Source organism: Liolophura sinensis, chromosome 8 (assembly GCF_032854445.1).
Source record: "Liolophura sinensis isolate JHLJ2023 chromosome 8, CUHK_Ljap_v2, whole genome shotgun sequence".
In the NCBI taxonomy this organism is placed as follows: domain Eukaryota; kingdom Metazoa; phylum Mollusca; class Polyplacophora; order Chitonida; family Chitonidae; genus Liolophura; species Liolophura sinensis.
The window spans coordinates 5,993,160-6,018,032 of NC_088302.1; the positions used below are offsets into that span (position 1 = coordinate 5,993,160).

Genomic DNA, 24,873 nt, shown 5'->3' on the forward strand with positions numbered 1-24,873 from the left:
CCATGATGACATTATCAGCATTCCTCACAAAATGCATAACCCCTTGACCTTCGCCGGGAATATTTAGACCGTGTGATTTGGATACAAGATGTGTATGCACAATAACATATTTATTATAAAGACAACAACCCTAAATTCTCTCGCAAGCTCACATTCTTCTTGATGACTGGAATCGTCTTGGAAACAACCCAAGAAGAACGTTCAACCTCGCTTCTGGTGCAGGTGGTGGAAATATTGACTACACTTCCAGGAGCAATTCAGGCTAACACCTTTGTCAGGCTGATTGGTTCTGGGATATTTAACAAGCTCAGGTTCATAGCAATTTCATTTGAAAAGGTTCTTGGTTTTGTTGCACTTTTTGAGTTGTTTGAGAACTGATCTTGATCAATACTTGGGTCATACACCTCCAGATTATTTCTTTGGTGAATTTCAAAATGGCCTTAATTGAGAAAACTTAATTTAGAACAACACATCAGGGTTCCATTAAAAGTAAATTATTTTCAGTGGTAAACAAATTGCATTATTCACATTCTTCTTTGTTTTTTGTCTTTTTTTTTGAAGTTTCGGTTTATGATGGCATTTGCACGAGTAGTTATTCACAAATTTGGTGTTTTGGATTTACATGTGTAAATAGATGCTGGTACATGCATTATGTAACCAGAAATTACATGTATCCATAACTTTTAGTTTGGTTCACTGTCTGAAAAGCATGGAAGTTAGTATGTAAAAGGTGATAATTAATTTTTATATGATTTGCGATTTAATAGTTAATTACTGTATATGTGAGGTATAACCAGTAATAACCATTCACCATTATCAGATTTAACTTTGCATTTCTCCTTTTTGTGTCATTTTGCATCGACACATCAAATTATGTGACCAGCTCTGAAATACTGGTAATTGCGATTTGGTAAGAAAGGACCCTGCAAACTAAAAGCCATCCTAGGAGACTCTGGTGTTAACTTGTGTGGGCCAGTTAGTGTCCATTCCCATTTTATGAGTGGACTTGTCATGTACATGTAGTTACCAAAGCCATAAAAATGCCAGGGTTTGTTTGTAAACAGGTCAAAGGTTAGCATGTCTCAGGTTTTTGTCCTCAAACATGATTTCAGTGGTGTAAAATCAGTTGCGGGCAGACTTAAGGGATGTCCGGTATCTGGTTTGGTGGGGTAGAAAACTGTATCCAGATTTAATGTCATTAAGACCAAATGTGGATGTCAAATGGCTGGTCATGTTGGAGGCTGTGTCAGAGCATTTCTTAGGTTTTATGAATGGCTGATAACCCATGACCCCCACACACTGACTTCTGACAGGGCTGTTTAGTGTCCACCCCCTGGAGGTCCAGATAATGGTGACTGCGTGGGTACAGGCTTGATTCAGGCAGATTGCATGAATGGTTGAATAGCCCAGTTGTTTGAAAGTGTATTAGTTCATACTGGTATTAAGTCATATTATTTAGTCAAACTCATCAACCCATGTTCTTGAACGTCAAAATATAACATCAGCAGTTTTAGCTCATATGTAATAAAATGTTACACAGTTGTTTTTTCAGGCTAAGTAAAAAATTGAAGGCTTGACTTAAACTTAAATCTGGTATTAAGTCTTAAACTAGTTTGGAACAACCGTACCCAGAAGGCAGGTGTGGAACCAGTGATAATACATGTGCGTGCATTTGTCACTCACAAGGCCACAAACTAAATACTGTAGTATCCGTTGTTTACGTAGGCGTCAGATTATGAAGATCTCCATACCATAATCTCCAGGTGATAAATGAAGTCTAGAACATTGATGAATTGATATCGTGATAAAAGACAATCCAGAACATACCAGACCTTAACATACAGGTGCATTGTTTGCCTAAATGTTTTTTGGTCAATTTATTTGTTATCAAGAACTGATTATTGTTTCTCCTAAAAAGTGATTTAACACTTGGCCTTGTCTCTGTGGATGATGGGATTAGTGTGGGAATTACAATGAAGAGTAAATGCTTCATTGTCCCATGTTTCATGTGAAACAGTCCATTTTTATTAACGCTACATTGCTTTTCTTTTTTTTCGGCATAAGGTGACATTAATTTTATAATTGGACTTTTGTAAGCCAATCTTGTGTAGGAAATTTCACATAACACATGAGAAGCTGCAAGGAACCTTAATGCTTAAAGGTTTTCTTAAAATTTGAATGCATTTAAAACAGTCGCTAAAAGTTATCTCTTCTGTAACCATAAAATTTGCTAACAGGTTTTAATTTTAGATTTGACAGTGATGTGAACGATTGTTAAAGTGGTAAGTGACAGCTTTTCATTGGCTGCAAGTAAAACCAGTGAAAGAATGTTTAGGTTGCTTGGCCAGCTAGCATAGAACTTTAGGCAAAAGAAAGGTAGAAGAGAGCTTTCAGACCATCCGTAGATATTATCTGTCTTCTCTCACAGCAGCAATTAATTCATCACCAGAACTGACAGAATATAAATATACATTATCTAGAGATGTGATCTGACAAACACACATATACCTTGACATATAGGTCAATGTAAGAGATGAATCAGAAATGGAAATCAACAACTGATAGGAAAAAAAATATATGCCCCATCAGAAAAAGTTTTGTTCTATCCCCCGTGCTGGCCATGTGGTTTACTATGCAAAGCTGCAACCTGTATTTCCACTCAGCTCTGTGCATAAACCTCAACTTAATTTTTTTTGTTGTTTTTGCACTTATTAACAAAGTAAGATAATTAATTCTTTTGTAATGTTAAAACAGCAGGAAATATTTGTGTCCTTTTTTCAAGGTTTGTGGTTTATTCTAATTTTGAAGTGTTGACTTATTAGTGTGTAGAAAGCACATATCCTTATCGGTGTTTATGGTATTACAGACCTTGTTTACATACACACCTGTGTATCATTGAGATCTATCAGGTGTGTTTCATTTTGAGCTTCTTTATCCATGCACCCACACATCAAGAGTCAGACTATGAAGGGTATATCATTCTTTATATTTTAATTATTATAAGTTATACGTTATAAATTTAATGTAAAACGTATATGTACTTTACTAATTGTTCACTTCAGTAATCAGGGAAACAGAACTATAAACATCACACATTTTATTGGCTATAGCGACTTTGGTAAGATGATGTGAAACATTTGCTACACATTAGAAAGAAAAAAAATCATGTCAGATGATATATCATTTTTACATTTAACAGTGGCACTGATGTCATTTTAAAGACCAATCTGTTTAGTGGCAGGGTAGCAGAATTATGAAATGTCTGGAGATAGGTTTGATATGTGACCTTCATGACTACATGATATGGATACCTCAGTGTGGACAAGATCTGTCTGCAGCTTATCTGGCCAGATCTGCAGAAGGCTCATGGAAGGTCTTAATTCACTGATGACAGCAACTATCTACAGTGATCCCTCATATCAGGAACTTGGAACTACATCTAGACTTTCCCTCACCCACCACCCCACCCTCCTTAGTGTTGAAATAATCCTTGCATGAGATGGGGTTATATCAGTTATTGCTATCTAACAGACTCCAAAGTATCTTTCTTTACAAAATCACAATTGTGCATATACAAGGGCTTTCCATATCAGACAAACAGGGTGTCTTTCTGTAGAGACTCGTGTAAAGTTTACATGCACAAGGGCAATTTGGTTGTAGAATTCAGAGCATGGTGATCGAACAAAACACCTTCTCCTGATATTAGTTGTACAGGTATGAGTAACAGTTGTATATGTATATATTCAGTTTGTGGAAACCATTTTTAGCTGCAATTTAATTGCCACAGTGGAGCCTATTTCTGTTTTATATGAATTGCATGATTCCCTGCATTATAATGCCTTAAAAATCTTTAAAATTTTAAAAAATATAACCTAGCTTGCACTGTGGAAGATGTTCATCAGTATGTATGAGTGTATTGATGCAGCCAGAGTTACAGTAGGCCCCTGAATTGATATGGAAATCCCTGTGCTTCCCAAGGTCAGCTAACAGCTCAGTCCCCACTGATGACAGACACCTGACAGGGTATAGACCCAGGGTGGCTAAGTATTGCATGTGAGGAAGTAGAACATGAAGAGGGTAGGGTAACAGAAACCTGCCAGACCCACCGGCCTGTTTCCCAGATCTTAGATCTTACCCCCATAGAGTTTGTACTGATCAGCGTTATTTGAACAGTGGTGCTGGAAGAAAAACATAAGATCACCATGTTTCTGATCAACACCTGTTCTGTATCTGCTGACATCTACAAACGAGGAGGTTTAGTGCTCTAACCTAAGGCAGTTTGTATAGTGGTTTGAAACTTGGACTTAGTAATATGTAATGTAACTCACTATTTGGTGTAGTTAATCCACAAAAGTTTTCAAGAATTAATCGATTTCTTGTTGAAAATATTTAATCTGTTAGATTACCAAAAATTTTAAGGATTTTTATAATAAATTTTTAATACATTCAATTCTCCAATGAGTATGTTTCATGAGAGTAAAATCAAATTTTGTTATGATATTTTTTACTTATAGCTTGTTCACAGTTTCCTGGCAAATCATCTGTTCTTAATTTTATTATCAGAAGCTGGAAATGATTTATATTTCTTCCACAGTAACACATATCAGTTACATGTACATGTAGTTTCCTGCCAGCTTCCTGTTCTATTTTGAATGATACCTTTACTTAGAATTATTAATTTTGGAGGTGCTACAGTATAACCATAAATACATGAAGCATGCTAGGAGGGGTAATGTTTGGGGTCAACTGGTTTGTATAAACAATGTCATTACATACCTGGGGATGCTAATTTGTTATTAGTGTATTTAGACATGCAGGATTTCTGTAATGATGGTAATTACGTAGGCTTAGGAGTTGGTGATTAAGCACAAATGACTGAACCATCCCTTATTAAACTGGTTTTATTATGTAACCTGTGACTGTTTATGTCCCTGTACTAACTCTGATATTACTGTTTAGAGAAATCCACCCCCCCCCACCCCCCATGTGAAAATGCACTGAATTATTCCCATCCTGTCTCTTGATTGCCAGGCTACAGGGATAGATATCACTGATGATGAGAACTCTCTCATGACCCAAATTGTGTGAAGTGTGTGAACTATTGTTCACTTTACCTCCAGTACACAGGAAATCTGTGAACTGAGGTTTTCACTTTCATTTCTTTGTGTGTATTTCTAATTTTCTCTCATTTTACAATGGGTGATACTCTGAGATGAGGTGTATTAATATAATTTACAGGATATTATTATTTGAATATGACAATCTATGAGCGCCTCATGTGCCATGACTTAATTGTTGTGGAATGCTCTGTTTATGATTAATGTTGTTCATTGGCAAGGTTGTGTACCATTAGACCAGCATTATCATCATACATTAACATGGAGTACATGTAATTTGAGAAATTCCTGCAGCTGCATGGAGATAGATAGTGATTAAATTAAATATGGTCTTAAGTAACATAGGAAAATAATCCCCATTCCAACATGAAAAAAAAAGTGAACAAAGTGCCTTTATAGTTTCTTTGCAGAGTTTGGTTTTTGAAAGTTGATGAAAATGGGATCTGGGTTTAGTATTGATAAATATGTCTTCTTAAACTGTAGTTTAAGAAGCCAGCTCCCTGCTCCACCCCCCACCCCCACCACTCCTGGATCTGTAGCATTGTTTGTGACCACTGTATTCTGCTCTATTGCACTTCCTGTCTCTCCAGCTACCAGGGACAGAGGAGTCTGAACTTCATTATCTTTTTCTACATTCGTGGGGGGGGGGGGGGGGGTCACTAGGTTTGGAGTGTGGGGCCTAGAATTGAGCACATGGGAAAGGGGCAGGGCATACAAGTAGGTTGTAGACTGGTGTTGAGTGGTTTCTGATGAACTGAGACCAGGATGGCATCCATCCATCCATCCATCCATCAGTGTTCCGTAGAACCAAGACAGTGCACTTTGGGTGACTGTGTATGTATACATGTAATGTATAGATCATGGATTTAAACTGGTAGTAAATTGTGGTTATAATTAATAAGAATTAAGTAAGATTTATTTATTTATGTGATTGGTGTTTTTACGCCGTACTCAAGAATATTTCACTTATACGACATTATGGTGGGAGGAAACCGAGCAGTGCCGGGGGGGAGGGGGGGAGGGAAGAATTAAGTAAGATGTGATCAGAATGATTATATGTTTGAAAAAATTCAGGATGGCATTGGGAAGTTACAGTACTATTAATAGGTTTTAATTGGTCGCATACGTACCGTTTAGCTGATGAAATTAGCAGACTGAAGTGGTGATGTTGATGTGATGGAAACAGCCTATCAAACATAGACAAAATTGTGCAATCAGAATCCGGGTGGAAATTCATTTAGAGTAATATCAACCGTGGGCTCATATCATCGTGAGCAACTACTTCATAAGAATGGCCCTGAAGTTTCCATTGGATTCATTCACAAAATCCAATAATTCCTCCCCTTATTTGTTTTTAATAAAGAGGAATTGAAGATTTCAAACATAAATAGGTCTTGAAAATCAGTAAAGGAAAAGTATTTGTGGGCTATCTTCACAGTCACATATTTTTCTTTTGGCTTCTTTCAGTGTAAAAGAATTAATGATACGAAACTTCAGTCTAGAGCTCACGTCTAGAAATAAAAATTGCAAAAAGTTGTATCTCTGCCAAAGGACTTGAAGCTATTAGCAATACCCCTCTTCTGTCTCTCCCAACCCTTACATTGTGAAGCCCTAGATGGTAAAGCTGTTCTATCTTGCCCTGTGGTATTGGCCTCGGCCATCTGCTCAGGCTTTTATTGGGCTAAATGGCTGCAGGTCAGGAGAAGTATTTCAAGATGTGTTTGTATGCATTCTCAGAGACTTCAAATGGAGGTTTCCAGAGTCTCTCTCTACATTATTGATTTGTCTTGGTTCTGGCTTCCTGGTAAACCAGTGGAGCATCCTTTACTGTCAAGCCAAACACCTTTTTTTTGGCAAATATTTAAAATATGGTACTTGAATTTTCCTCATGATCTGTTTGGATTTATGCACAAAGGCAAACTATCAGTTGTGTTTTTTTTTTATTCTTAAGTGTTAAGTGCTCAGACATGTAGAGTTAAAATTGAATGATAGATTTACTTTCAAGTATCACTGGAATTTCTTGCCATTATACATATTTGAAACAAGATTTTCACCAGTAGACACAATATGTTCTGTGCATGTTTGTGAGATATAAGAAAAGCTAATAAACATGAATAAAACTGTTTGAGAAATCTCTGTTTAAAAGTCTGTTACAAAGTTACAAAGCATGAAAAGCTTGTAAGTAAAACAGTTTCAGTTTTCATTGTGTTAAAATAATTTTAATGTGGAATATTGCATTGCTGTGTTTTGACCATTTGTTGATTTGCCTTAATTGTATTTCAATGTATTGGCTTCTTAGAATACAGTCCAATCTGACTAGAATGGTTAAAGCAATGTACAGAGAATGATTCTTGGCTTGAACCATGTGTTTTGTTACTGTCAAGCTATAATCCAAAGCAAACTTTTTATAGACAGCAAAGGAAAGCACACAGATTCCTGCTAAAATGTTAAATACTGGATATCTCTGTGTTGTCTCTAATCCCTCAAATCTCAAACACTTTGCCTAAGCTGTCTGTCAGAGGACTGTTTTCTCTCAGAAGGGGGGCCACAGTAATCTGGCACAGAATAGGCCAAACTTTTGTAGAGTTCCCAATCTCCCTGTGTTATAAGTGTGCTGAATGATCATGCACTAAGAAGGCTGTTTTTGCTAAAGTATGTGTGGCATGCTAAACCCTTACCAGTAATGACCTGTAAGAGTGATTCCGGAGTAGACATAACCATCAGTGTCTGGTGACACTGTGTCAGTTTGTGTGGGTATAATATGAGATATTGGCATGTTCAATATGGCCTGTTGTGTGGAATGGATGGCACATAATGCACGCTCTGTGGGTAAACACTTTATTTTCCTGTTGGCAGATCAACTTTATGTTATTAGGCCAGTGATATTAGGGGAGTAAGGGCTGGTGGGAAGGGTTGAGGTTGGGAAAACTTGTGACAAATTGCATGAGGTTATAGAGCTGCGACAATTAAGCGCATTGATCAGTATAATGTAATATAATAGAGGCACAGAGCCTTGTAGCATGGGGTGGATAGTCTCTGGTTCTGTAATAGCTGGACATCTCATCATATCCTGGCAATAACAAATAGCTGATTCTGCCCCTGATTTCACCTCGTATCGACAAGTATTTGTTTTGTGTTTTTTAGCCATCATATCTGTTGTGCTTTGCAAATTTTTCATTCACTGATAACCAATTTTCAGCTAGAGCACACCATTAATTTGACATATTTCATCCTTTACTTGTGTTAACAAATAAATCTTCAGAGGCTAGTAACACATTTCTGATTAAAATGATTAAAATTATCTGAAATTTCATCTGTCCCTCATGGATTAAATTCAGACCATATGGCCCAACCCCTTGTTCGCGAATTTCATTCTCGCCTGTGGGTGCTTGGATGTAGTTTGTAAGTGATCAGAGGAAACAGTGTACAGTATTAAAAATCCGTGTCCTATGACAGATTTTTATATACTGTTCCGTTTTTCCAGATTTAAGAATTAATGTCTCTAGAACAAATGAACCATTTTCAATGAAACCTCATACACTTATCCACTACAATTATCAATTAATGGTGCCTGCAGATCGACTTGATTAGAACATGGTCTAAAAAGATGGACTTTTAACCCACCTTCTCTGTGAACAGCTTGTGCATATTTACCTTGGATTATTAACTACTACTTAACTACTAACTACCAAGCCATCTCTGATAAAAATTAGTCTTTGGTTATTCTGAACACATGTAAAATTTAATTGCAAGTTTTTGTGATATTGCCTATATTGTGATGAAGTGCAGAGCATAGGGGTTTTGGTTAGTGCAGCTCTACTTTTGTTCATAACATACCTGTATGATCCCGGTTATGGCATGGTTAAGGTTTAATTTACATGCTTGAATAAATTTGAACTGAAGGAAATGATGAAAACTATATCTAACTTGCTGTGATGTTGTTTATCTACCCTTAGTTTACTCTGAAAATTTACTGCATTACTGTATTGGCATTATAAGGAAATATTTGTCAGCTCCTTGTCACAGGTAGTAAATACCTGTGCACATATAAAGTGGATATATTGCTAGGGAGTGTTGTAGTTTTAATATACCTGGAGATATAAAAGTGTGGGTGACACAGAGAAGAGCTCAGGAAGGATATACACATGTATATGAAATAGTTTGAGAGATAAAATTAGCACTGTTCACTTTTCTATTGGGTTTGGAGTTTACAGGTATATGTATCATTAAAATAAAGGACATTTTGGGAAGTTCATCAGGTACGATGTACATGTATTTTCTGAGGTAGAATGGTTTACTCGAATCTCCACCACACAGGTGTGCTAGTTTTCTCTATTGATAATCTTGACGGTCATAAGTACAGGTGAAATATTCTTCAGTAAAGCACAGACCACAAATGGAGTAAATACATCAAAGGATTTGGTCAATTCTAGCCTGAAGATCTTCTGTAAAAGATACTGTGTTAGTGAACTCTTTAGCTTTTTGAAGTATTATCATACTTCAAAAAACAGTTATTAAATGTTGCTGCATAGATATAATATTTCATAGCCAATGAAAGTTGTGCCACCACATAGTTTCACATTTGAAATAACAATAGACTGGTTGTGAGATCAACTTGTATATTTGCATGGTCAAAGTGGTGTCAGGGATTTGGATAGTAATACATCTCTATTTGTCCATACTGTATTTTCTTGAAGCCAATCACTGGACGCAGACTCTGAAAGCTTTGCTACAAAACCATTTGCATATTGATAAGGTATGGAGAAAGCTTCTCTTGGTGACAGAGCCAGTTTATCATTGGTAAGGTTAATGATGGAGATGTACCAGACTTGAAGATTAAGCAGTGTAACTAAGATGTGATTTAGGATGGGAGAAGAGGGGGAATGTGGGTCAGGAGATAGATAAACCCTCAGTCTTCAACTGTCTGTGGATTTAAGACTGAGCGACAATAAATTAGATTGTTCCAGAATGGGAAGAAATTCACAATTGGAGTAATTCGATCTTCTGGTAAAACTTAACTACATGTATAAAGTTTTTAAATTATTGGTTTCTTAGCATACAAGCATGTACCTCTAAGATGATATAATGTGATCATATTAAAACGTACATGTATGGATCAGATCCTTAGCAGGGTTTGTAGAAGGCCGTACATTTAAGTCCGATATAAGCATGGTGCCATCAATGGCATGCTCCTTTTCAGGTGAATCACTTTCCAGGTGAAAGCTTTGGCTGTAATATTGCCAATATAGCATAATGCCATAATGATTCACTAACTGTTCCTGGTGTACAGTATGTCTTAATCCAAAAGTTTCTTGCACTTCTAAACCGGTTCCAGTCTGCTATGTTTAGTGATATCTGGAGTAAAGTTCTGCTACACTAACTACGTACACTGTACGTGTTTGTAAGCAAGCCACCAGGCAGTTGGTTTTTTGAGTAGGGTAATGAAAAACCTTCCGTGTGATGCAAAATGTTGGCTTGCCTGACTCAAATTTCACATGGCATTTCTAAACCTAACTACAATTAATCGTGGTGCATCTGCATGGGTTTTCAAAGAAGACAATTAATTTAACTCATGACAAGGGGCAATAAATAAACAGAAATGAGATTTATTGTGACTGGGGTTTGGCAAGTGGACAAAAGTGGATGCCTTTTCCAGTGGGTAAGATAACTGATGAATGTAGTTGTGGAGAGAGCTGACGTACACATTATACAGTAATCCTGCTCTCTTGTGTGGCTGCTCATGTGGACAAATTGGCTGTTATCACCGAGAAGTGGAGAGTTACAAGTGTTCAGGCATACATATTCTGCTAGGTGTGAGGTCTGTCAGAGCTACATGCAAATCATTATGCCCAAAAAGCTTCTAATTGTAGAGCCTCAATATCTGTATTTTCTTAAGACAAGATCCACTCATAATACTGTTATGTCCAGATAAACAAAGTCCATAATCAAACCTGTTCAAATTATTAAAGATATGTTAATAAAGTGGTCTGTGTGTGTGTAAATGTATGCATCAACCTCAAAGCCTAAGGCTAGTTCGGAACCATTGATTAATGTAGGCTTTGGCTGTGAAGTAGCAGATCTTGTAAGCATTACAAGAACAAGGAGCAAACAGTAAGGGGCTGTTAATAGAACTGGGCAGCCCTGTCTCTGAGCGACTTGTTGTATTGCAGTCTCAACAGGGTCGCAGGAACCTTGTCCAGCAGCCTTTGTTTTTGTCCCAACTTAGAAACTCAAATAACAAACCAGGGATATTGACAGTTATAGCTGGCCTGGCTTGGCTTAAAATCTCTAGCTGTGGGTGAGCAATGTGTAGAGACAGTTTAGGTGGGGGCTGGGGTTAATAGCATGATCAGTGTTCAACCAGGTATGCTTCAAAGCCTATATTACCAGTAGAAGCACATTGACATTAGATACTAAATGAACTTTAAGTGCTGGGCAGGTAGCAATAATGACATAATGATAAGTTGCATAAGAATGGTAGTATCTTCAGAATATGTGAAAATGTTCAGGCGGTAAATGATATGAAAATCTAGAAGAAATCCACCCACTATAGCCTGCGTCCACACCAACCAGACTGCTGTTAACCTAATCCACTGTCTCATCCCCTCTCCAGGGCCTGCAGCTTGTTGCAGGATTTCGCTAATCCCCAGGACCTGCCGACAGGGACCCCTGAAGGATTAAATCCTCTTGCAAAATGGGGTCAGTTTTTGACATAGAGTCTGTATAAGGTAAACAGAAAAGGGTTAGGTGATGGTGGGGTGGGTGATATGTTAAGTGAAATGACAAGTACAGGTGTGTGTAATTCTGACCCCCTGAACTCTTACATCTTACTCCCAAGATTTATGAATTTTAAATAGATCAAGAAGCTTTATAGTTACATTTATACATGTACATTTATCTAGTATTCCATCTGCCTAATGCCCAGTGAAGGGTGGCCTTTACAAATACGTGCAAAAGTCTTGTGGCTTACATGTAGAACTTGTAAACTATCAAAGTCTCTGTTTGAATCTTAGGAAAAAAAATGTTCACATAAGAGTGTCAGATTCAGTTTGTTCCAAAGGTGTGAGTACACATTTGACTAGCATTTGAATATTTGGTCAGACTCTGTGAACGTTTGATACAAGTACATCTGAAATGATATGGGCCCTAAGGGGAGCCACCCATGACGTCTGAGGCTGCTCCAAAAGACAGCTAGCTGTAGACCAATGAAGTACTTGTTGGTTTAGCTACAGCAAGGCATATACATCTATATGGGAAGCTGTGGCGCTTTCCCTAGCCAAGTATCCTCTACTCATGGAGATGTTTACCTCCATATTTAAGTGATGCACCCTAAATGACCTCAAATTTCATCAACAAAAGTGCATTTTTAGAGGCAGGTAAATGTCACAAAATATTATTTTTGGTGCTGAAACTTCCAATTTTCCAGTAGAATATCATTCCGTGTTCAAAGCAAACCTCTAAACATCTTTTTACATCACTAGAACGCTCAGAATCAGGAAAAATGGGCAAGGTAGTCATTCACGAAATCTGTGGTCATTTAGGGTAATCATGAGTAAGTTGTGAAAGGCCAGTAAAATAGGGGATATTCTGTTGTGAAGGTTGAATGCGATAAACATCGTTGAGCAAGAGGTGGAAATACAAAGTGTTGAGCATGTTACAGTTTCCACACTTACTCGAATAGTATTTATGATGTTCAACCTTCATTGTAGTTTCAGTTTGTTTTTGTAGGACTTATAAATCAGTAAGTTTATTCAATTTTAAAAAAATTGAAAAATATACATTCAAAACTATAAAGAAACCTGGCACAAATATATATGATGATTATACATTGAAGGGACACTAGTTAAACAGTTTCATTAGAACTGTGAAAATGAAGTTGGATGTTGAGCTTGTTTTCCATTTAATTTATGCAGCTTAGTACTGCCTGTTGAGGTTAAACATGGAGGAAGTGAATATTGCCCAGTTTGTGTTCTGAGGAAAGCCATGTTGTGTAAGACTGTAATGGTGTGCTGGCGAGGTGACTGGTAGGAAGGAAATGTCACCTGGCTATACTGAAAAATCAGCAGTGAACACGCCTGGAGGGAAATCGAAGCCTCCCTGGATGAAGGCTTGTTCTCCAAAGCAATTTGATTACAGAAGAGTATGTTGTGCCTGGAATACCAAATAGCCATGTAACTACATCAGTGTTTGCCAGGCTGGGTGATTTTACCATGGAATGGCAAAGAGTTTCTCATGGTTTTGCATTGGGGCCACATTAAAATGCTCACATAACGAGGTCATTTTGTGGTCATCAGTAAAATGAGACATTTTGTAAGACTGGTCCCAGATATGCATCGGGCGTTTAATTCCCAGCAGTTACAGAGACCTACATGTAGCACACAACATCCATTACAGTACTAGCTCACCTATATCATAGATATGGGTACATATCTCCTTTCCGGTTCTATGCCTTGCATTATTAATGATGGGTGCCTGGAGCCACGCATGTTACAATGTAGTCTAGACTCATTGTATGTAGACCTGGCTTGCTGTGACATTTATCTTTATAGGTGATATTAATAAACATGTTGTCATTACAGAACAAATGTAAACGTGAATTTTTTTCTAATGCTTGGTTAAATAGTTAAACAATTTTAAGTGACAGAATTTGTACAGTCCGTTCATAAATTAGAATTTAAGATGTGAAAACAAACACTATACATGTAAAAATCTCTGGCTGTCTTTCATAAATTTACAGATAGTCAGGCTTACGACATCAATAATTTCTATTTGTAATGATTATAGTGGTCATATAATATTATGTATCAAGACATGTGTAGATGTATGAATACTTGCTGTTATATCCTCATGCTGGATGTTTAAAGCTGCTTACTTGTAGTCTAGTATACATGCACATATATTGCTTTAGTTATGAGCTGTCTGGTAGATGCGTCTGATCAGGGTTGTAGTTCAGGATTTGGTCAACAAATGGAATAATGGATGACCTAAAACAGCACCACCTAACAGGCGCCATTAGTCGCCCTGGCAGAGATTGGTTAGTTGTGGTATCCTGTGTCATTTACATTGGAATTTGCCAGCTTTTGGTAAAGATATGGAACACAGAGCTAAGATAGCCATTAATTCCCTCATCAATCATACTGGCTTAAAGTATAGTGTTGTATCTTGTCATGTTGTATGACTAAATATAGATTTAGTGTAGATTTAGTCATTGGTAGACCTGCCTTCTTGTACGATTTTGGCATATCTTGTATGCCAAAAATGAAGAAAATATGACCGTACACTAAAGAAGTATAAAATATGTTTAGATGCCACTGAAGAAAATTAAATCCAAAGACCAATTTCGTTTTTTATTTTTATACAAGTGTGTTTTTAGCATGAGATCCACTATTTTACCATTCACATTACAGCAGGGATTTTGTAGGAAACCCCCAACTTGCAATTTACTAACGCTTAAATATAGTCCGCAAAGGATTTCCGAATGGGGGCCAGTTTATCTTTTTATGTCAACCCTTGTCGTTGAGCATGCTTTCTCTGGCAAAGTGGCTGGCGATTAAATGCTTGGTGTTGGTGCTCATGATGGAGAAAAGTACGAAGTCACTTACAGTGAGAAATTCTTGATCAAGCATCCCTTAATTCTCAGAATTACAGCGTCATGACTGGAAAATCCACATCATCACATGGTCAGTGCGGGTCCCCGGTCTCGAACGGGTGCCAAACTCGATGAATTCAAATTTGCTCCTGTCACAAATATTTTGTGGTATCCATAGATGTGACATTTGCTGAAATCTGCAATTTTGTTTTCTGCGCAATAAGCAAACTGTCAAAAAAGCCTGATCACAGAAAATATACAGAACACATCAAACATTATACACCAACTAAACATGCTATATCCTTAATTAGCTCATTGTCTTGACGTAGAATATGCACAGTTGGCCTGTTAATGTCCCAAACTAACACACCTAACATGTTTCCTTCTGGGGCAGCTTAGCCCCCTTTTTTGTAAGTTCCTGGCATCTCTGTTTAAGTGACACAAGTAAAAGTTTACAGTAATTAAAACTTTATTTTGCATTGGTGTTTTTATTTGAAGTGATTTTTTTTAAGAAGGGTTAGAATAAATCTGCTGCATTGCTGATTTGGTACACATAAAATTTGATTTGTACACGTAAACATGAGTGTTTGTACACATTACTTTCACTAGGGGTGGGCACATCTGCATTGGATTTTATAGGACTTATTGGGCTTTTTTGCATGACTCAAGAAAACTGTGTATTTTGGATGACCGAAGAAAACTGGGTATTTCAAATATATACATTTAGCTTCTTTTTTAATAGAATCACACTTACATGTATAAGAGAAATGAGGCAGTTCCCAAACGATGATGTAACATACAGTTCCCAAACGATGATGTAACATACAGTCCCCAAACGATGATGTAACATACAGTTCCCAAACGATGATGTAACATACAGTTCCCAAACGATGATGTAACATACAGTCCCCAAACGATGATGTAACATACAGTTCCCAAACGATGATGTAACATACAGTCCCCAAACGATGATGTAACATACAGTCCCCAAACGATGATGTAACATACAGTTCCCAAACGATGATGTAACATAGATCATCCTTCTAGACTGTGGATAATTAGGTTAATGTGTCATCATATTACTCCTATTTTAAGTATTCAAGACATGATAAAATGCAATATTTTAATCAAGAATATTCTAAATGTCCCCAAATTTCGCCCACAAAAGTGCCGTTTTTGAGGCAAATAAATGCTATAAAACATCATTTTTGGGGCTGAAATATACATTTTTCCAGCAGAATATCATAATACCTTCCAGGCAAGCCTTACAGATTGTAGAATCTTTAGAAATGTCAGAATGTGGTATATTGAGCAAGCTGTTGTCATGGACGAAATTGTAGGTCATTTAGGGTATGTACATATAGGTAGTTAATCTACAAAGCACTTTCCATTGCCTTTTGACACCACTGCATGGTTATGTCATGCTTCCATGTATCATTTAGAATAGATCATGCATCAGCATGGGAAGGTCTTTCATTAACCTGCAGATGGTCGTAGGTTTCGTCGGGCTCTGCTGGGTTTCCTCCCATAATAATGCTGGAAATGTTCTTGAGTACGGCGTAAAACACCAATGAAATAAATCACAATAGATCATGTACATGTATAATGCCTGCTTTCTGTTGTTGTGTCTGTGTGAGGGTGTTTTCCTCACAAGATTTGTTTTTGTTACGCTTGACAGTTCAAAAACTTTCATATGTTTGATAAAGGTGTGGATATGTACTGGTACAGTGGAGTGTACATTGTGTCTCCTGATCTAGGTGAGAATTCTGATTGGTCCAGGATATAGTACCACATATAGGTTAATGTCCTTGTAAAAGTTTCCCAGTATAGAGGGGAGCACCCACAAAACTCTATCTGAACAAGTTCACATGTCAATAATAAACCATTTATCTTCTCTTCTCTGAATGAGACTTTTTCCCCTTTGGCTGATAAGATAAAGATTAGTAAGTTCATCAAAGTGTCTATTAAGATCAAAGGAAATCGTGATGGGTTGATATATAATGGCTTGGATGGAGACTGAGTAGCTGATTAGATATGGCCAGTTCTGAATTTGTATGACAAACTGTCTTCTCTGTCGTAAGAAAAACAGTTTAGCAACCGACGCGGAAATTAGTTACCATAAAGGCATGTAGAGTTGCCACAAGTGTTATAATCCCAGTCTGTTCACTGGCTTTGTCAAGCCATCTTGAAAGGCCTACATGTACAGGATGCTTTTGTTTGATTACTGATAAGTTATACAAACACCTTAATCTTGTTTCTCCTTGTTCTTTTCGTTTTATGTAAACCAAACAAAGCAAGGTGCTTTTCATGTTTGTTATCTGATGTGAGGTTTTTGGAAAAGGTCAGTTTATCTGAACATTTGTTGTACAAGGTAGCGATGTTGTGGTGCCCTGAATGTTTAGCATATGTACATGTACACAAATAAAGATTTATAGGACTGTTTGATGCTTGTGAGGTGCAGCATGGTTTCCTGTACTTAATCATAATGTTTTCTGACTGTGAATTAAAGCTAAGAAATTAATTTGTTATAAATTTTTCCTAGATGTAAACGAAAACTAATCATTCAGTTTGCAACAAAATTTTTTTAGCTATGAATTAAAAGTAAGAATTTAATTTGTTACAAAATTTACTATTTATTAACCAGAAGAAAAAAATATGTATAGAAAAGTTGTTGATAAACAGAGAATTTTTACTTCCAATAATATTTCATTGCACAAATTCCTGTTTAGTAAGGGAGAAGACAGAAGGTTGCTACAGCTCTGTAATTCATCATTTTTGTACCGATCTATATTTTTGTGAAGCTGCTGGCAGGTTTCACAGTACACTGTGGTGAAAATCTTCTGTCGTGAACAACAACAAAAAAAAAAGCAAACGAACAAACTCCAGGACAATTTTTCGTGCTGTAAAACGTAACTAATTTGTCTTCCCAAAGCAAAGGCAGTCTGACAATAGCTTAAAGGCCTCTGAGGCACTACATAAAGATAACAAAGTGAATTGGCAATACTAATGCTCCATTTACATTATTCTGAATTAATGAATTTTGAAATGGGATAACAAGCTTTGCTGCATTATTTAATGGTTTGAAGTTAATAGACATCAAGCAGTCGTTAATTAATGTTTCTTAACTGATAAGATGGTATAAAAGCACTTGTAGATGTGCAGCCAAGTACAAATGGCCTGTTCCTATGGATCACATCATCAGTGAAGTGAACAAAAGTGGTTTTTACTGTTAGGGATTAGGTCAGGGGTAATGAACCCTTGATGAAATTTAACATAAGACAGAAAAGGTGATGCCTGTAGGGGCTGCGGTCATTCTTTTCATTCATAATGTCTTTAGCGAAGAAAACAGATAGAAAAATTGGAACATCATTGTTGAGAGTTATGGGAATTTATGTGCAGCATAAAAAAACAACAGCAACAAAAAAAAACAACAAACAAACAGGTCATATGTTCTTCACATGTTCTACCTTTCAAATGGATTGAAGATAGGTTAATCAAGGCCTCCATGTTGAGCCCAAATACATTGATGAAACTCCCGATGTCCATCCTCTCGTCTGACACTAGACAGAGATGTTAAAACCATTGTTGTTTGACCTGGTCCATGTATTCCAGCACCATTGCATAGTCTGGCATGATTTCTGATTGAAGGACAAAAATTTAGTAGCACACATATTGTCACGGTATCCAAGAGAACGAGTTTGACATTGTATTGTTACATAACCTTTGTTGGCTAAAGCAGTATCATATCTGGGACTTGGATGTTTATACTTCATGATCTGTTAATATGGAAGAAGTTTTTCTTGCTGGTTCATAATTTTACTTGTAATGTTTCCAAAGCATTTTCTGCTTTTTATCCAATGTATATGTTTGAGTATACATGTAGGTTACTGGTTACTCCATAGACGAATTGAGCAATCATTCATGTACTTGTAGAGGTATGCATATCAAGTGTGAGACTTGATTGCTGCTCAATGAGACTCAGATTTGCTACAGATGCTACTTATTTTGAGGACATTTACATCTATTGGAAATCTTGTGTATGTAATTGTTCGATATTTGTCCTATCTTTTGTCATATAGGAGTGACATACTTGAAATTCCAGAACAAGTGTGGACAAAAGATTGCTGAAGTTATGTCAGGATGTCATTGATGTCATGGCTTATTTATACTATTGTGGATGATCTCAATGTAAACCCCTATCAATCAGACATTCCAAGCTTGTGAAATATAGCGTAATATGATCACAGCTCTAACTCCTTGAACTTAATCAAGAATTATTACTGCGCTGATACAAGCGTTTGCTGTGGACTAATTTGCAAGGAGCAGTTTCTGAATATCAAGAACGACATATATGTATCTTAACATAAGATTAGAAGGAATAGAAGTTAAAGTTTGCATCCATTTCATGCAGTTATTACATCGTAGCTAAAAATATTGTTTTGGACTTCATATCTTCATGATTTGACAGAAGTAAGGGGCAGAAGTAGAACCACACGTGTAAAGGATTGTAGATTTCCTTTTTTTTTCTGGGGATAAGATTTTATTGCTTTCAGAGTTTCAGTATAAAACAGAATTCAATTGATACAATTTAGTTGATTCAACAATTGTGATGGTTTACACACATAAATATTTTCAAGTAATATTTACATGGATGTGAACAGCATGAAGTACATGTTAACACTTTTATTCCATTCATGAATTTCTCAGCAATGGCTTCCCACGAATAAGTACATTAAAGCTTTCATTCAAACTCAAGATAATCGTTGATAGAGCATGACTTTATGGCACTTAAAGATTTGAAGCTGTCTAAGTCTTGCTTCTGTGGTAAGCTTCAGTTGTCTGATTATGCTTGGTGTTGATCCAGGTCCGTCAGAAGGAGTGTATTAATTTCAATACTCCGCCCTCTAATACAAACGTATCTGAAATTATTTTTAAAACCTCAATGGCTTTGTGTCAAGTATTTATCCGATCTGTCAAGTTCTAGAGTTGAATGGTTACATAACCGGGGGACATCCTGAAGTAGGTATGTAATTCTATAGCAGGTTTCTGCCTGGGCTGACCCCTGGCATTGATGTACATAGATCACTGATATGAAGTACATGATCATGTCTACACTGTGACTGAAATAGCTTTGTTAAAGGTGTGACTCAGCCCAGTGTTTGCGCTGACATAAGTCCTTTTTGTGTGTGTGGAACTGTTCATACTTTGATATTGATAGTCTATTTGCTCTCTATGAAGGTAAAGAAAGTAATGTTGTGTGAAAAGTTTGCAAGAGGTGTAACATTCAGGAGGCTGCAAGAAAGTTTAAGTTTTATTGTTATGAACTTGTTGAGTTTTTACAAATTAAATTGACACAGTTGTAAACATTTAAATTTGTCAGAGTAATATATTATTTCAACACTTTTTCATGTAATCTGGTAAATACTCAGCTGTCACCCTCAAAGTCTTACCATTACCATTTCCTTTGAGCCATGTCTGAAAATTCTACAGGAAAGCAGTGAAGTAAACTGTAGGATAAGTTTGCTGTCTTGTTGCTTGCGTGTGTGTCTTTCCACATTTATCTATGGGGACTGATATCTTTACAATTTTCTTCCTCTCCAGGTATCTGTTGTATTTCATATCTGCTCAAATAACTTTCCTCACTGCTAAATAACTTAAGCATGTGCTAGTACAGACATAAGTTTATGTCCTAAGGAGCATTCCCATATATTTGTGTTTTTATTCACTTTTTCAGAAATGGATATATTGGAAGTGCCTCTTATTTTCAGCGAACTTGTCTCGGTGGTTAATGTTCTATGTTTTCACAAGTTTGTGTCTTTTTGCCATTGTCAGATAACGGTCAGTGACAATGGTCAGCCTAACCTGTCATCCACGTCCAGAGTTGTGGTCAAGGTGGAGGATGAGAATGACAATGCTCCACAGTTCACGGAGCGTGTCTACAGGGTTAGGATCCTTGAGCCCTTGCCCGGTGCCCAGTCGGTGTCACTCTTTAGGGTGGTGGCATTCGACAAGGACTCTGGAGTCAATGCTGAAATCACCTACACTGCCAAAGGAACAAGGACAAAGTTTCATGTCCACCCAAAAACCGGGGAGATCACTGCCCTCAGTCCACAGGATCTGATTAAAGGAAGCGACCATTCTGTTAGCGTAAGTGGTTTTTCAGTGTTACAGGTCATCCAACAAAACATGTCTCTCAGATTGTTGGGTTTTTACGTGTGATGAACAGCTCTGTGGGAGGATGGCATTGTTGATGATGATCTAGTCTTCTTTCTGCATGTTCTTGATGCTAGACCTGGGATTACATTTGAAATTTGTATGCATCAAAGCTTCTGACTGACTGTATATTGATCTTTATAATGGTTGTTCTCTACCTTGTTCGGTTTCGAAAATAATTCCACTTTCCCCCATAGCAAGCTTTGATTAAATACTTCCATCTACATATTCTTGAATTCTTTCTAGAAACATGACAGTGGTAATGCTTTTCGGTGCCTGTTACCTTTTTCTTATCCTTTGTGATTGTCAGATCAAGGCTGAGGATGGCGGAAGTCCACCCAGGAAGTCCATTGCACGCGTCAGAGTGGAGGTACTGGGTAGACCCGACCGTTCCGTCCACCCGCCCAAGTTTGACAGGGCTGATATGACCGTCAGTGTCATGGAGGATGACAAATTGGGCAGTATGGTGGCCCTTTTAGGAGCCACTGATGATGACCATGACAAACTTTGGTATAACATCACAGGTAAGGGTATGGGAACATGTTTAAAGTTGTATGGAACATCAAGATTTTCTTGTGTTGGGGTTTTTTTTTTTTGAAATTATTGAAATTTATAAATATTGTATATGACCTAAAGTTTCGTACATGAACGTAAAAATGTACTTTCTGAAGCACATAGAAACCTGAAAATGACAAGTTTGATGTCAACATCTGAAAACTCCATGAACATTCACAGAACAACAGTAAAGTCATAAATCTCTCGTTATGAAATCATTCAGCAATTGCTCCCTTTTTGTCTCCTCAATGCATTAACTTTGGTCATAGCAGTATCAGTTGTGAAGTTCTGCTGAGGCATATACTGGTTCTGGGTTAGCAGAATGATTTCTAGAAGGTTTTCCAACTAAGAGCACAAGAATCCAGAATTATTTAGCTCCGGTTCCTTGATTCCCAACTTGTTCTAATGTGTTTGGTAATAGACTTGATGCTAATTTATCACCTCGTGCAAATCTGTGGTCAATTTTGGAGGGTTTCTGGAACGGTGTACTGCGAGCCAATTGCAAAATCAATTCATTCGGACAGTGTGTGTTGGTTTACCAATCTAAATTGCAGCTAGAAGGCCGATTCAATTCTGGGTGACAATTGTGTGCATAAATTGGAATTAGGAAAGGCCATGAGGACTGGTGATAGATAATTATGATCACATTGTGGTTATCATGGCATTTTCCTCTGCTTGCACAGATATTGATTTTCTCTTTGCTCTGAGATGAGACTAAAAACTCAGAGAAATTTACTGGTAACAAACTTGGTGCTGAAATTAGAAAGGTGTATGCATTATATCAGTCCCCTACTATTGTGGACGTTGTAGTAATTCCTTTAGGTGAAAGTATGTGTCTATTTGGATGCTAGCGTCTTACAACAGATCTTTTGATTGAATATTCATTTTGTTTTACCTGAAATCCTGAAAAATTTACATGAAAATGTGGGACTGCTGGCTACTATTATAAGCAAACGGCTAGTTTATGGCTTTGCTTGATAACATCGGGGATGCAAACATTTAAACTTTGCAAGCATTAAATACAGAACATTTAATTTGTAGCAAGTATCTTCCAATTGATGTTATATGTATAGAGCTGAACCACCTTTCTGTCTGTCGGTCCGTCTGTGATATAATGGAAATCTTAGTGATTTCTCTTGGTGAGCTACATGTATGCTTCATAATCAATATCCAATCACCCGTTCATTGGATCATCAGGCTGTGAAAGACAGAAGTGATAAAATCCAGATGCTTTTTGTCCACACTAAATGTCTGATCATTCAAATTTAACATTGCCAGCCTCATTTTTTTATTTTTGTCATGTCCCTTCCTTTAACACCTGCACATGTCTCCTTCCTTTTGACAGGAGGCAATGAAGAGAAAAAGTTTGTGATTGGAATAGAAGATGGAATCGTGTTACTGGCACAGTCCCTTGACTGGGAGCAGAGGAACTCTTACAACCTCACCATCAGCGTCACTGATGGTGTTCACACAGCCTATTGTTGGGTGAGTACCCTAGCCTCGCTTTTCCTGACAGGCTTTAGAGGATGTTTCGAAGCCTTAGAACAACCAAGACAGTTGAAGTTAGCTGTGGCTAGAGTATTCTAGTTGACGAATGCCATGGCTTAGCTATCATACTCAGGGTTGATTAAATACAGCTTTCAGTTGTCTGCCTCACTCTGCAGGAAATTGAAAGCTTTCGTGACTGTGGAGAGTGAGTGTTTGGTGTTCACAGTAAACTCCTGGGTGATGGGTAGATAGGCTGATTAATGAGGAGATCTTCAAGTTTGGCAACAACACTGACTCGGGAAATGGGTGTTATACTCTAGTTATGAGAGTGGAGACAGTATACCAAACTGTTCAGGCCTTGCCTGAGTCTGAGGCAGTCGAAACTATAGTGTCTTACCTATAGATTAGCCTCAATTTGATGGTTACTTTTCTGTAAAGAACAGGTTGCTGACAGACCTTGGCCAGAGGTCATTAACTAGTCCAGAATGATATGAAAATAATGTGCAATACACAACATTTCAATAAGATGTTCTGTGTGGTTCTTCTACCTCAAAGAGGACTACATTCAGCTTGGCATTAGGTTTAATTTTGGGTAATTCTTATGTTGACTATGAACCACATATTTGTTACATTCAAATGTAGTGTTGAAAAGGTGAGCAGTACAACCACTGCTTTTTAGACAGGCCTTTGATGGACATCCTGATGTGTAAATTGTGGCCAAACAAGAGTTTGTGGGATTGGAACAATGATTGGGCAATGGTCAAGGGTTATGCGGGACATGTAGCATTAGGTGTATGTGTATAATTAGGCAGTGGTATCTTGTCTCCACCCAGCATCTCAATGGTAACAGCATTGCAAGGTTCTAGATCAACAGATTATGTCTTGTCATCTGTTTGTCATCTGTAGGAGTGAGAGCAGAAGAGTTGTATCTGCTACTAGTACCTGGGGTATAGGCCTGGTTATAGTCACCTCTGACAGGATCTGGATAGACTTTGTCCACACCAATGAACAGGCTTGTCAATTACATGGCTCACTTCAAAGAAGTGGCAAATTGCCTTGAGCCTAATATCTGTGATAGGAAAACTGCGTTTGTTAATAAAATCAACTAGATTGTTTATGTTAACTATGTTTGTGGTGGAGATGGGCAGGGAGGGGGAATCAGCCTATGTTTATAAACCAGGGAACACTGGGGGTGGTATCAACTGACCAGAAATCAAGTCTGTAGATCATGGATAGAAGAATTACCTCCCTGTTAACCTGGGGTTGGTATCAACTTACCAGAAACCAAGCCTGTAGTAGACCATGGGTAGAAGAATTACCTCCCTGCTAACCTGTGGAGACATTCTGTAGTTTTCCAATTTTATTTTTATTTGAATTTTCTTTCTTAGACATATGTTTTCGGAAGAGTTTGTATAACAACAACACTCAAATCAAAACAAAAAATGATGAAGAAAGCTATGAATATAATGTAACAAAGCGCAAGAAATCTCAGATACTAGGCATCAACTCAAGGAAAGCTTGTTGTATTAAATCAGTCCTTCCAAATTAAAGCTTAAAGAGAATGAAAAAACAGAAAAGCCATTATGATGCACATCTACAATCAGTGAATGAGAGTCTTGGCATCCATCATGAAGCACGGTAGGAACTGGCCTGAGTGAGCACTTGAGATGTGTATGCTGATCACAGGGAAACTCCAATGGACCCTAACCCTAGCCATTTCCTGTCCAGATAACACATGCTGAACTGTAACTCATGTCTCTGTTGGCAAGTTGATCACTAAATCATCCAGAACCACCCACCTAAATGACCCCTCCAGAGGTTACAACCTCAGGCACTGTCCCCACTCAAGGGCTATCTAGTAGATTGCTAGACATGACCTATAATTAAGGACAGATGAGTAATGTGAGGCTG

At 37.5% G+C, this 24,873-nt stretch overlaps 1 protein-coding gene across 6 annotated transcripts in view; it reads left to right on the plus strand.

Annotated features, from left to right (window-relative positions):
- Positions 1-24,873, plus strand: part of LOC135474042 (protocadherin Fat 1-like) — a 138,359-nt gene that overhangs the window by 66,343 nt on the left and 47,143 nt on the right. For all 6 annotated transcript variants that reach the window (XM_064754028.1, XM_064754027.1, XM_064754026.1 and 3 more), the window contains exons 5-7: positions 20,539-20,853; positions 21,230-21,443; positions 22,820-22,959. In XM_064754028.1, the coding sequence (XP_064610098.1) occupies positions 20,539-20,853; positions 21,230-21,443; positions 22,820-22,959 (669 nt within the window). The remainder of the gene's footprint in view (positions 1-20,538; positions 20,854-21,229; positions 21,444-22,819; positions 22,960-24,873) is intronic.